Source organism: Bos indicus x Bos taurus, chromosome 24 (genome assembly GCF_003369695.1).
Source record: "Bos indicus x Bos taurus breed Angus x Brahman F1 hybrid chromosome 24, Bos_hybrid_MaternalHap_v2.0, whole genome shotgun sequence".
Taxonomy (NCBI): domain Eukaryota; kingdom Metazoa; phylum Chordata; class Mammalia; order Artiodactyla; family Bovidae; genus Bos; species Bos indicus x Bos taurus.
In genome coordinates, this window is record NC_040099.1 from 49,599,734 (window position 1) to 49,614,404 (window position 14,671).

The following is a 14,671-nucleotide window of genomic DNA, read 5'->3' on the forward strand; positions in this document are numbered from 1 at the left end:
TTGCGATCCCATGGACTGCAGCCCATCAGGCTCCTCTGTCCATGGAACTCTCTAGGCAAGAGTGTTTGCAATTTCTTTCTCCACGGGATCTTCCCAACCCAGGGATTGAACCCGTCTCTCACATTGAAGGCAGACTCTTTACTGACTGAGCCACCAGGGAAGCAAAATATTAGCTTAGTGCATTACAAATGTTTTCCTCTGATAGATGGGTTATTCTGTGGCACTGCACCTTCCCGTCTGCGTGCTCAGTTACTAAGTCATGTCCAACTCTTTGTGATCCCATAGACTGTAGCCAGCCAGGTTCCTCTCTCCATGGGGATTTCAGGTAAGAATACTGGAGTGGGATGCCATTTCCTCTTCCAGGGGCTGTTACAGACTTAGGGATCAAACCCTTGTTTCCTGCATTGGCAGACGAGTTCTGTAGCACTGAGCCACCAGGGAAGCCCATGCCTTCCCATAAATGTCCTCTAATCCTCCTTGATTGACAGTCTCAGCCTTTTTTCATATCAGTGTTTACTTTATTTCATTTTTCTTTCCCCTTTGCTTGCTTTCTTCCTAATTTTGGTACAGTCCTATCTCTGGTCATTGCCTAGTATGCTCCTATTTGGCCAACTCCAGTAGACACTGACGACAGAGAAGAATGGCTTCCTCAAGTGCCCAGAAAATGAACAAAAATAGGCAAGTGAAGCGTAGATATGGAAAAAGGGAATAGCACATGGTGAATGTTAAGTTGCTTATAGTTGTTAACTTGAAGGCCAGCATTCTACACTGAAGAGAATGGCTAGAATTAAAAAACTCAGTCTGGCTGGCTTGAAGAATAAGAAAACTGAGTTTGCAGCAATCACAGCTACAGGGAACTGAGGGGGGTTTGTGAAAGTAAAGGACCACAGTGGGGAGCCCAAATATCCAGCTGAATCCTTAATCATGTACCTGTGGGGCCAACTACATGCACCGCCGCTAAGGCGAAATGAATTGAAGTTAGCTTTGAGCTGCTGCCCTCTACAGGGCAGACAGAGTTTGCAGTTTGAAGTGAAGTGAAAGTCACTCATTATGTCCGATTTCTTGTGACCCCAGGGACTATATAATCCATGCCAGAATTCTCCAGGCCAGAATACTGGAGTGGGTAGCCTCTCGCTTCTCCAGGAGATCTTCCCAACTCAGGGTTCTAACCCAGGTCTCCGGCATTGCAGGTGGATTCTTTACCAGCTGAGTTACAAGGGAAGCCCAAGAATACTGGAGTGGGTAGCCTATCTCTTCTCCAGTGGATCTTCCTGACCCAGGAATCAAACCAGGGTCTTCTGCATTGCAGGCAGATTCTTTACCAACTGAGCTATGAGGAAAGCAGTTTGAGTTCAGCCAAATTAAATGTCTACAAAAATAAATAGTTAACAATAAATAAGTCAATACTTTTTGGAAAGTAGCAGAATTCAGTCTCTACCATGGTTCATCTGCACTGTCCACCACACAATCCAAAATTAATCCACATAGGAACAGGAAGATACAAACATATCTCCAAGGTATTACAGGTTTGGTTCCACACTACTGCAATAAAGCAAGTCACATGAACTTTTTGGTTTTCCAATGCATATAAGTTATATTTGTACTGCAGCCTATTAAGTGTGCAACAACATTATGTCTAAAAAATTTACATACTAACCATCATCTGAGCCTTCAGTAAGTTGTAATCTTTTTGTTGATGGAGGGTTTGAAACATTGTGAGAATCAAAATGTAATACATTTTGGGAGAAAATGTTGTAGGAAAAATGGCACAAATAACTTGCTTGACTGCAGGACTGCCACAAACCTTCAACTTGTAAAAAACAAACAAAAAAATCTGCAGTATCTGCAATTCACAAGCAAATGAGGTATGCCTGTGCAACTCATCCTGAAGATAAAAGACAATTAACAGAGATGGACCGCAACATGACCCAGATGTTACAATTTGCAGATAAGGATTTTAAAGCAGTAGTCTCTCATAACTATGTTCCAAAATATATAGAAAAATATGTTCATAATAAGGGCTCAGACAGCTCCACAAAGAAAAAGAAGATTAAAGGAAAAAACCAAAGTGAAAATTCTAAAACGGAAAAATACCTGAAATAAAACGTGTACTGAATGGGTGTAGTAGCAGAATGGGAGTGAACGGAGTAAGAGTCAGTGACTCTGAAATAGATAAACAGATATTATGTAATCTGAAGAACAGGGGGAAGAATATTGGGAAAAACAAAATAAAAACCAAAAACATGGGTAGAACCTCAAAGTCTACTGCAATTGACCTCAAAGTCAAAGGCAAGTCAATGGAAAAACCATAGTCTTTTCAGTAAGTGGTGCTGGAACAACTGAACATTCGCATGCAAACAACAACAAAGCAGACAGACCTTACACCTTTCATAAAGATTAGCTCAAACTGGATAGACTTACATATAAAATGCAAAAACTACAGAACTCCTAGAAGATACCAAAGGAGAAAACCTAGGGGACATTTGGTTTGGTTTGGTGATAACTTTTTTAGATACAACACTAAAAGCACAATCCAAGAAAGAAAAACTTGGACTTTATTAAAATTGAAAACTTCTACTCTTCAAAAGACACAATTAAAAGCACAAAAAGACAAGCCACAGACTGGGAGGGAATACCTGCAAAATACTTATCTGATAAAGGATATCAGATAAGTATTGTATGTGTATCTAAAATATACAAAGATATGTGTATCTAAAACATACAAAGAACTCTTCACACTCAATAAGAAATTAATGACCCAGCTAAAAATGCATAAAAATGTGCTAATCAAAGATACTATACAAATGTCAAACAACCATATGAAAAAATGCTTGATATCGTGTTATTAGGCAACTGAAAATTAAAACAACTCTGAGATTCCATCTCCCAACTAAAATCCAAAACACTGCCAACACCAAACATTGGTGATGATAGGGAGCAAAAGAAGTTCACCCGCTGATTCTGGGAATGCAAAATGGTACAGCCACTTTGGAAGAGAGTGTGGCAGTTTCTTCCAACCCTAAAACTAAACATATGCTACTCACATGATCCAGTAATCACACTCCTTTGTATTTACCCCAATGAGTTGAAAACATGTCCACACAAAAACCTGCACACAAATGTCTATAGCAGCTTTACTCATAACTGCCAAAACTTAGAAGCAGACAAGATGTTCTTCAGTAGGTGAATGGATAAGCTGTGGTACATTCATACAATGGAATATTATTCAGCAATAAAAAGATATGAGGTATCAAGTCATGAAAAGACATGAAAGAAACTTAAACTCATACTGCTGGTGAAACAAGCCAATCTGAAAAGACAACACACTATATGATTCCAACTATATAACACCTCGGAGAAGGTGATGGCACCCCACTCCGGTAACTCTTGCCTGGAAAACCCCATGGATGGAGGAGCCTGGTGGGCTGCAGTCCATGGGGTCGCGAAGAGTCGGACATGACTGTGCGACTTCACTTTCACTTTTCACTTTCATGCACTGGAGAAGGAAATGGCAACCCGCTCCAGTGTTCTTGCCTGGAGAATCCCAGGGACAGGGGAACCTGGTGGGCTGCCGTCTATGGGGTCGCACAGAGTCAGACATGACTGAAGCGACTTAGCAGCAGCAGCAGCATATAACACCTAGAAATGGCAAAATTATGGAGACAGTAAAAAGACCAGCAGCTGTCAGGGGTTGGGGGTTGTAGGGAAGGAGAAATGAACAGGTAGAACACAGGGAAATTTTAGGGCAGAGAACTACTCTTTATGGTACTATAATGGTAGATATATGTCATTATACATCTATCAAAACCTACAGGACTACACAACACAACAAATGAAACTTAATGTAAACTATGACCTTTAGTTAAAAATAATGTACCAGTATTGGTTCATCAACTGTAACAAACATACCACATTAATGAAAGCTGTTAATAATAGGGGATAATGGAGTGGGATGAGTTAAGTGTATGGGAATGCTCTGTACTTTGTATTCAACTTTTCTATAAAACTAAAAGATAAATGTACAGATTCAAGCTCAGTTAACCCCAAATTGAATACATGCAAAACACATGCACACACTCATCCTGGCACAGCACTGCCAAACTTCTCAAAACTAAAGAGAATGTGAAAATCTCAAAAACCAGAAAAAATGACATTACATACACAGAAATGATTTGAATGAACCCTGACTTTTCAGAAACAATGAAGGCAAACTTCCTTTGCTTCTCCATAAATTTCCATTCATAGGTTTCTTCCTTGTACTTCATAATCTAAGAAAGCATTTTCATGTGGGAAGTTCTAATGGTAAAATATGAGAAACCTACAAAATAGTGTGTGTGTGTGTGTGTGTGTGTGTGTGTGTGTGTGTGTGTGAAAACAAAAACAAAAGCAAGAATTTCCCCTTTCCTTACATCACATCTGCTTCCTTGGTGCTCCCAGACTGTAAAGTAAGCAGGAGTAAGGCTAACACTGAACTAATACAATGATTTTGAATGGGGAAAATGCTATTAAGCATTTTAAAAAATTATTTAAAAAAAATCTGGTATGTGTGATTTTTTTTCCCCATGTCATAAACTGGATACCATGGCAATAATTATTAATATCTGATCTGATGTCAATTTTGTGTGCATGTTAAAAGGTCTAAAGCCTAACAATCATTAACCAGACTAACATCTATGTATTTTAAAAGACTTTGGAAATTCAGGGGCTAAAGATTTCCACTAAAGACAGTGAAAAGACAGATTAATCCAAGGCATAATGAGTCAGAAATGCCAAGAAAGGGCCCGGCAAGGTGGCAAATGTGACCGTACAGGAAAAAATAACACGAGAAAATAAAGAGGAATTCTGCCTTCTTTTCTATTACATTGTTAGGAAAATATTTACTCATTTAATCACAACAACTGCTGACAGCAAACAAAGTTAGCAAGGACAACTGCTGCTTCTGTACCCACTTCAGTTGCAGGATTAATTTGGCAGCCCACCAACATGCTTTGCAAGGCTGTACAAACACTCCCAGCAAAGCTAAGGTAACAGTAAGAGAATTACTATTGGGGGCAACCTTCCAACCAAGTCCTTGGATGGGTGCTAGTAAAAAACCTGGGTACTGGTTCTACTTGAAGATAGAAATCTGATTAATGACAATCTTTACCAAAGTCAATTTTGTTCCCATTTAAATGTGTCCTTTTCCTTACAAGAATTAGTCAAACTTTCTCTCTTACTCAATAGTCCTACAAGCACTTAGTATGTTTCTTGAGAGACGAGTCCATCTGTATCCTGGTGGTGATGGTGGTTTTGTCGCTAAGCTGTGTCCAACTCTTGCAATCCCATGGACCACAGCCCACCAGACTCCTCGGGCCATGGGATTTCCCAGGCAAGAATACCAGAGTGGGATGCCATCTCCTTCTCCAGGGGATCTTCCTGACCCAGGGATTGAACCCACACCTCCTGCATTGCAGGCGGTGTCTTTACTGCCGAGCCAGCAGGGAAGCCCTCTAACTAACCAATAACAACCAAAACACTAACTACCATTATAGATAAGCCAGTCCACCTTTCTGGACATCAGTGTCCTCAACTGTAAAACAGGGAAACGTATAAAAGTATGATCACTAACTTTAACATCATAGTGAATGATGTCCCAAAGTGATAAACTTCATACTTCCTCCATGCAGGTGTTGATGCACATTCTTTCCTTACATAGTTTTCATCAAATTTTCAAAGGAGTTTGTATTAAAAGTGGTAAGAATCACTGATAAAACAGTGAACAGAGAAATCAATAAAATCATGATTTCCTTTTAAGGAAGACAGCTCATGACAATGCAGCTGTTAAATAATTTGGGTCTCCTGAATACGCCATCAAAAAATAAAAATAAGCATGCTACTGTATGAAATTCAGTTGGAAAGAGCACTAACAAATCTTTTTGCCTCAGAATATCTATTTTCCACTGGAACTGTTCACATGTCATTTTGGCTTGTCAGAGCTTCAGATCCCCTAACCAACTGTCTACCTGGTATCTGCACTTGAGCACCTCAATATTCTCTTCCAAATCTATCCCTTCTCCCATTTTCCTCACTCCCTAAGAAGTATCATGAACTCAGTTCTTCAAACCTGAAGTCATTCTTGGCATTTCCTTCTCATAGACCTGCCACTCCAACCGATCACCAAGTTGTGTCAAATCCACCTCCAAATCTATCTCAAACCATCCCTCCCCCCTTTCCCCAATCCCACTGCCCCCCACTCGAATCAAAACCATCATTTGATGTTGCCTAGATCTCTGCCATAAGACTCTTAAGTGGTCTTAAACTCTCCTTGCTACACAGGCAGATTCACAGTCCTGAGGAAATGGGGACAGACTGGAAACTAGACCGCATTATTCTTCTAGGTAGCAGGCTGCTTTCTTTAGAATCCAGAATCAAACCAGTACAGAATCAAACCTTTACAGAGCCCTTGGGGCCCTGGACCACCAGAACCTCGCTTCTTAGATCCTACCAAGTGTTTTCTTTCCCAAGGCCTTGATATATGAGTCTCATTTGAAGGTTCTTTAAAGGACACATAAAGACAAGTTGTCATAGTCTTGAAAATTCCACTGACTGCGACCATTTGCTATGAAAAGGGAATTTACATACTTAAAAAAAAAAAAGTAACGGCAGAATTTATGTACTCCTGGGACTGCACTTTTCAAGAGTCAGTAAGAAGAGAAGGGAACGGGCTTAAGCAGGTTCTCCAACAGAACGCCATCAAGCATTGGGGCTGGGGAGGGGGGGCGGGTGCAGGTTATTCGGGCAGAGGTTCCTCAACGACGCCAAGAGAATCTTCATTCCTTCCAAGCCTTGCCCACCCTGTGACCAGGTCCGAGGGCCGCCAGCTCGTCTGAAAGGCACCCCTGCGCCCGAGGTCGCCTCGCGCTTAGGGGGCCCCGCCCTGGTCTTGCCAACAGCTGACCTCGAACTAGGAGGGTCACTACCGCGCGGAGAAGGGAAAGGACCTTCGAGGTCAGGAGCAAGCAAAACCGTGGTGGGCAATGCCTTTCGCCTCGCACGTATGGTTTCTCCTAAACTCAAACAATGCTTCCGGATTGGTTTTTTTTTTTTTAATCAAGTCCGCTTTTACAACCAAAGAGACCCCGACTCCCCGCCGACACCCGACGTCCTTCCCCAGCCCCACGAAGGGGCGCGAGAGGCGGGGCCGCGGCGCTCACCTCGGAGCAGGGCCATGGCGGCGGGCAGGCGAGCGGCAGCGTTCGGGTCCTCGGCAGCGACGCCGCGGTCCCGCCCGCCACGCCCGACTTTAAGTGCTCGGGGCGGTGCCAGCGAGGCTACGCCCCTGCCCTTTCCCCTCCTTTGGAGGGCCTGTCCGAGCGCTCCCTTCTGGGCCCCGCGTCGCCCCTCTGGGGCCACACCGGGTGGGAACCAATGGTGCCAAAAACCTTGAAAGGAGACAGGCCTCCCCACTGGAAAACGTTCCTCGTGAGCGGATTCTTTCCCCCATCTCACTGTTTTTAGAGATTCCCTCTGTTTTGACTCTCCCCTGCCCAACCTAGCCTTTGGAGCCCCTCCCCGCGCCAAGGTAATTAGCGGTTCCCCTCCTCCGCACTCCCGGATTCTCTTCAACGTGTGACTCGGGGGCCAAAGGTGTGACTGGGCTGCCAAAAGGGCGGAAAGGGTTTGAGGAAGGTCTGGGGCGGCCGAGCCCGGCCGGAAGTCGGGTGGGCACGGAAGACGGAGTGGGAGGGGATTGGCTGAGCCGCGCTGGCAGGCGGGGTGGGCGGCTGCGCAGAGCAGCCCAGGGGGAGGCCGAGGCTGCTGGACCCGCCCGGAAGGCCCGGGCGCGAGAAGCGGGGCAGGGAGGTTAGCAGGTGTGGGGTGTAGCGAGTGGCGTAGGGGACAGGGTCGCCCCCGGGTCCACGATGCAGCCCCCGGATGAGGCCGCAGTATTTTCCTTATATGATCGGGCCCCATGGCTGACGGCGCCGCTGGCCCGGAGCCTGAGAGGATTATGAAAACATGTCAGGCGAAATGGGGCCAGGGACCCGGGGGCTGGGAGGTTAGGGGGAGGCAGTTAGGCTAAGATTTGGGTAACGTTAGGGTGGTGCCTGCAAGCCCTGGTCGATGATGACGTGACCACTGCGCAATCTGAGTTCTGGGAACTAGGTGATGGAGCGTGTTCTGAGAACGGACTGAGACCGGGCGAGCAGGGGGCGACGCGGGCGGCAGACCCCCAGCGCCAGGGCTCGGGGGCGGGCCACGCTGCCTCGGGCTTAGTTCGGTGGTTGGGAAGCTGTGGTGGGAGGCTCTGAGGTGTTCTGTGAGCTGTCTGGGAACCCCCACCCCAAATCCTGGTGTTCAAACGCGTTCGTGGTCCTCTCATTTTTTGTTTTTTTTTTTTTGTTTGTTTGTTTTTTAACCCAACGTTTTTATTAAGAAAACTTAGAAACTTACAGGAAAGTGCAGAGACTTCTACGTGAACTACCCGTATATTCATCACCCGTATTCTACAAGTATTAACACTTTGCCATGTTTGCTGTATCACGTCTTTCCTTTTTTTTTTTTTTCTTTGTCAGCCTTAGTACACTTCAGGAGTACTTTGGCTCACGTTAAAGGTGAGTATATGTTTACACTCCTTTTATGGCAGAATTACCATATGGTCAAACGTATGAATCTTCAAGTTGGATGAGTTTCACAAATGCTTATACTGTTGTAATCCAAACTACTCTCAGCTTGCAAAATGTAATTAGAATATGTCCAGCATTACAGAAAATCCCTTCATTTCTCTTTTGTGCTCCCTTTGTTCCCCTTTCTTCACCATCTGTTCTTTGACCCTCTGGTTTATTCTTTTTTTCTGTTGCTTTGATTTAAACAAATCCAGGAAATTGACAATTGTTAATTCAATATGCAGATTCCAAGGCTGCTAACTTTAAATTCGCTTTAAAAACTTTAGATAATATGTATATTGGTTTTTCACAGCAGGTGTATATAGTCAGTGGAATTTGGACTTCGAATAGATCAAAGCCTCTCACATACCTGATGATATTTTTTTCATCTCCATATTCTGGATGATGAATGATAGTAAAATAAAAGCTCCCATCTTTGGGATTCAGTTCAGTTCAATTCAGTTCAGTCGCTCAGTTGTGTCTGACTCTTTGCGACCCCATGAATTGAAGCACGCCAGGCCTCCCTGTCCATCACCAACTCCCAGACTCATGTCCATCGAGTCGGTGATGCCATCCAGCCATCTCATCCTCTGTCGTCCCCTTCTCCTCCTGCTCCCAATCTCTCCCAGCATCAGAGTCTTTTCCAATGAGTCAACTCTTCGCATGAGGTGGCCAAAGTACTGGAGTTTCAGCTTTCGCATCATTCCTTCCAAAGAAATTCCAGGGCTGATCTCCTTCAGAATGGACTGGTTGGATCTCCTTGCAGTCCAAGGGACCCTCAAGAGTCTTCTCCAACACCACACTTCAAAAGCATCAATTCTTCGGTGCTCAGCTTTCTTCACAGTCCAACTTTCACATCCATACATGACCACTGGAAAAACCATAGCCTTGACTAGACAGACCTTTGTTGGCAAAGTAATGTCCGTGCTTTTGAATATGCTATCTAGGTTGGTCATAACTTTCCTTCCAAGGAGTAAGCGTCTTTTAATTTCATGGCTGCAGTCACCATCTGCAGTGATTTTGGAGCCCCAAAAATATAAAATCTGTACACTGTTTCCACTGTTTCCCCATCTATTTGCCATGCAGTGATGGGACCAGATGCCATGATCTTCGTTTTCTGAATGTTGAGCTTTAAGCCAACTTTTTCACTCTCCACTTTCACTTTCATCAAGAGGCTTTTTAGTTCCTCTTCACTTTCTGCCATAAGGGTGGTGTCATCTGCATATCTGAGGTTATTGATATTTCTCCCGGCAATCTTGATTGTGCTTCTTCCAGTCCAGCGTTTCTCATGATGTACTCTGCATATAAGTTAAATAAGCAGGGTGACAATATACAGCCTTGACGTACTCCTTTTCCTATTTGGAACCAGTCTGTTGTTCCATGTCCACTGCTAACTGTTGCTTCCTGAGCTGCATATGGGTTTCTCAAGATTACTGTTATGTAAAACAGAATAACATACAATTCATACAACATCAGACAAACCCAAATTAAGGGACATTTTGCAACCCCATAAAATAGGTAGGAGTTATTCCTTATTTTATAAATGAGGAAGCTTAGACCCAGAGAAACCAAGTAATTTGCCAAAGCCTCAAATCTAGAAAATTGCTGAATTTGAAGTTTGAACTCTTGATTCTCAGAAGCCCAAGCCTGTGTTCTTTGTCCAGGGCTTATGGCATTTGGAACATAGAAGTGGGGGGTAGGAAAAGAGTTAGCTAAGGCATATGTTATAGAAAATAGGAAAGGAGGTGAATGCTAAATTAATCTTCCTTGGTGGAAGAAATAAAGTAGTTGAAACCTTGGTAAAGGTAACATATTTGTATTTGGTGACTTGAGTTAGAAGATTTATTTGCTTTTTTTGGCAGAGAAAGGTGGGTGGAGAAGTGAGGCAATGGGTCATAACTAGATGCTCGCCTTTATCAACTATGGCGCCTACAGAAAGTGATTCAAAGGACCATTTTCTTAATTCTTCCAAGGATAGTACAGAGCTGATACCATTCTAGATGCATATATATAATGAATACCTTAAAGCATTAGAACTTATGTTTGCCAGCTAGTTACTCATAATAAAATAGAAATCAAATGGAATTCATTAGGTGAGCCAAAACCAACATGCTTATCATAAGTTGGCACTCTGAACTTCAGCCAGTCAAATATGTTTTGTAATACAAAAAAAAAAAAAAAAAATCAGAAAACATGTGCAGTTAATTGTGTTAAGTGTGAGATACAACAGTGGAGGAAATAAACAGATCTTGAAAAGTTATGTGTTTTTCCATTAAAACTTTCTACTAGTCCAAATGCAAAATAAATTCTTGTTCTCTAGAACTATTGATAAAGGTATTAGTGTTCTTCAATAAGAGAAAAAGGCAGGTTCTATTCAGTCTGGCGCTCTTATATTTATTGAGAAAAGTTAAAATGCCATCATGAGTATCACACTTTCCCACTTAATATCTTAAAGATTGCTTGCAGCAAGTCTTTCCAAATAGAAATTTCTAAGTTTTCTGTAATTAAACATGTCATGAAAATGGGTGTATTTGAAAACCATTGAGTACAAAGGTTTACATATATAAAAACATGAAAATCTATGTAAAGATATTTACACAATCTTAGAGTATCATGTGGAGAAGGCAATGGCACCCTACTCCAGTACTCTTGCTTGGTAAATCCCATGGATGGAGGAGCCTGGTGGGCTGCAGGCCATGGGGTTGAGAAGGGTCAGACATGACTGAGCAACTTCACTTTTCACTTTCATGCATTGGAGAAGGAAATGGCAACCCACTCTAGTGTTCTTGCCTGGAGAATCCCAGGGACAGGGGAGCCTGGTAGCCTGCCATCTATAGGGTCGCACAGAGTTGGACACGACTGAAGCGACTTAGCAGTAGCAGCAGCAGCAGCAGAGTATCATGAAGAGGAAAAGTTATCCATACACTAGAGAAATCTTGTGGGTACTACCTTGACCAAATGACGAAGCTTAATGTTGCCATTAATGGGACAAACTGACATCATGTACTGAGATGCACTGAGAAGGACACAAACTCACGTAGGATTTCTCCAAAAAAACGTCTGACAAATCTGATCGTAAGGAAACGATCATACAAATCCAATTGAGGGACATTTTGCTAAATAACTGACTTGAACTCTTAAAATGTCAGTGTTGTGAAAAACAAAAAAGGCCAGGAATGGTACTAGATGAACAGGAGTTGAGATGTGACAATTAAGTGTAATGTGGGGTCTTTTTGGAAACCGGATTCAAAACAACGCTAAAGAACAGAATTGGGACAGTTGGGAAGGAATGGTCTGTGAATTTCATGAGGTGGTATTGACTTTACTTTTCCTGATTATGTTAATTATACTGTAGATAGGGCAGAGATTGTCCTTTGTTCTAAGGAGATGCACACCGAAATATTAAAGGTGAAGAGTCATGGTGCCAAAACTAATTACCAATTGACTGGAGGAAAAAAAAAAAAAAACCTGCATACAGATACACTGGCGAAGACAGCAAACACGGTGAAATGTTACTAATTAGGGAACATAAAGGTAGACTACATGGTTGTTCATTGTTCTATTTTTACAATTCTTCTATAGCTGTTTAACTTTCAAAATAAAAATTGAGAGGAAAAGTATCTTTCAAGGAAGCTGAAAAATTACCTGAAATTCCATTTAGTTCTTTTCATTTTTAACCATATCTATATCTATCTATATAGAAGTGAAGTCACTCAGTCGTGTCTGACTCTTTGCAACCCCATGGACTGTAGCCTACCAGGCTCCTCTGTCCATGGGATTTTCCAGGCAATAGCCCTGGAGTGGATTGCCATTTCCTTCTCCAGGGGATCTTCCCAACCCAGGGATCAAACCCGGGTCTCCCACATTGTAGACAGACGCCTTACTGTCTGAGCCACTGGGCCATATAGTACAATACTAAATATCTATATCAAAATTAGGTATTTTATAATTTTAAAAATCTAGATATGTGATGTAAAGTTACTGTTGTAAGACATTTAGCTTTATATTTTTAGAAATAGCCTATTATCATGTCTTTCTGTAATTATTTTTTTGTAAAGAAAAAGAGTAGCATTAGTGTAAAACTGGAAATCAGTGAATCAATTATAAATCTTGAATTTGCATGTTAAGATTTCATTAGGATTTCAGAAATAACTGGCCTCAGCTCTGTCTTCTACATTACGTGGATAATTTTGCTGTACTTAAACTTCCTGCTGCTGCTGCTGCTAAGTCGTTTCAGTCGTGTCCGACTGTGCAACCCCATGGACTGCAGCCTACCAGGTTCCTCCGTCCATGGGATTTTCCTATAATACCCCAAATTGATGGTAGTTTTGAACAGCACTGCTTTTAGAAGTTTCATTAGCAGAGACTGGGAAAGCTGGTACAGTTGGTAGGAGCTGGGACTGTGTTAACAGATGAGTACAGTGACCCCTCAGTATCTTAGGGGATTGGTTCTAGACGGACACCTAAATCAAGTCCTTTACATAAAGTAGTATTTGCATATATGCGTATAACCTATGCACATTCTCCCATATACATACATTAAGAAGTCTCTGGATTAGCTATAGTACCTAATACAAAGTAAATTCTATGTAAATAGTTGCTGGTGCATGAAAAATTCAAGTCTTACTTTGTGGAACTTTCTGGCAAAAAAATTTTTAGATTGAGGTTGAATGAGTCCATGGATTCAGAACTGAAGGGTATGGAGGGCCTTGAATTTGAATGAGACAGCTGCGTTTACTAATCTTGAGAAGCTGGGAAGGTCATGTATGTGCTCATTGTTAGTCTAACTGCTTTTGGTGATAACTTCAAATTTTGTTAAGAGACAGCTATGGGGAGGAGAGGGTGAACTGTATGGAGAGAGTAACATGGAAACTTACATTACCATATGTAAAATAGATAGCCAATGGGAATTTGCTGTATGTCTCAGGGGGCCCAAACAGGGGCTCTGTCTTATCAACCTAGAGGGGTGGGATGGGGAGGGAGATGGGAGGCAGGCTGTAGAGGGAGGGGACATATGTATACCTATGGCTGATTCATGTTGAGGTTTGACAGAAAACAACAAAATTCTGTAAAGCAATTATCCTTCAATTAAAAAATAAATTTTTTTAAAAAGAGGCAGTTATAACCTTGGATGTGGTTTTGTCCTTATAACAGATACCTACCCTACTGAAAGTTTAAGTTGCTAAACAAGTACATCAGAAATAAATATAGACAGAGAATAATACAGACACTGATTTGCCGAATTTAAGTTTACCCCAGGTCTAGATGTGTTCCAGATAGCTTAAGATACTATCACAAACTTAAGTGAAGGATATATATCCAGCTGGCCCTTGAACAGCATGTGTTTGAACTGCACGGGTTGATTTGCAGATTTGTTTCAATAGTAAATACTACTGTACTACACGAGCAGAGATTGGTTGGAACCTCGGATATGGAGGAACTCAGTGTGTGTAGAGCTGTCTATGAATTACATTCAGAGGATGTAATTTGACTGCATGGAGGGTGGGCTCTCCTACCCCTTACTCTTTGTTCCTCTACCTGTTTGAAAGTTACTTGCAGTTTCTGTAGCCTTACCAAGCCTTAGAAGTTCATTTGGTAATACAGATATACTTCATTATACTCTCTTCACTTTATTGTTTTGTTGTTGTTGTTGTTGTTGTTTCATTTTCTTTTTTAAATTGAGTTTGTGGCAACTCTGCTTGGAGCAAGTCTGCTGGTGCCATTTTTTCCAACAGCATTTGCTCACTTTTTGTCTCTGCATCACATTTTAGTAATTCTTGTAATATTTCAAGCTTTTTCAAGATTATCATGTTATGGTGATCTGTGATCAGTGATCTTTGCACACTTCAGTATAGTGGAAAAATAACTTATATGTACTATGAAACCAAAAAATTTGGGTTACTTGTGATATTCATTTTATTGCAATGGTCTTGAACTGAACAACCAACATTTCCAAGGTATACCTGTATAAACTTAGTTAAATCTAGGTTCATAGGTTTAACTGAGCAGGACCCTATGGGGCCTCC

At 42.0% G+C, this 14,671-nt stretch overlaps 1 protein-coding gene and 2 non-coding genes across 4 annotated transcripts in view; 2 read left to right on the forward strand and 1 right to left on the reverse strand.

Moving 5' to 3' along the window:
• ACAA2 (acetyl-CoA acyltransferase 2) overlaps positions 1–7,290 on the reverse strand; it is a 35,137-nt gene extending 27,847 nt beyond the window's left edge. For both annotated transcript variants that reach the window (XM_027526148.1, XM_027526147.1), the window contains exon 1: positions 7,194–7,290. In XM_027526148.1, the coding sequence (XP_027381949.1) occupies positions 7,194–7,209 (16 nt within the window). In that variant the 5' untranslated portion in view covers positions 7,210–7,290. The remainder of the gene's footprint in view (positions 1–7,193) is intronic.
• A 597-nt stretch (positions 7,291–7,887) lies between these two features.
• LOC113883045 lies at positions 7,888–8,030 on the forward strand. The gene has a single exon (XR_003508535.1).
• Positions 8,031–8,097: 67 nt separating this feature from the next.
• On the forward strand, positions 8,098–8,180 carry LOC113883086. Its single transcript, XR_003508568.1, has one exon.
• The last annotated feature ends 6,491 nt before the right edge of the window (positions 8,181–14,671 follow it).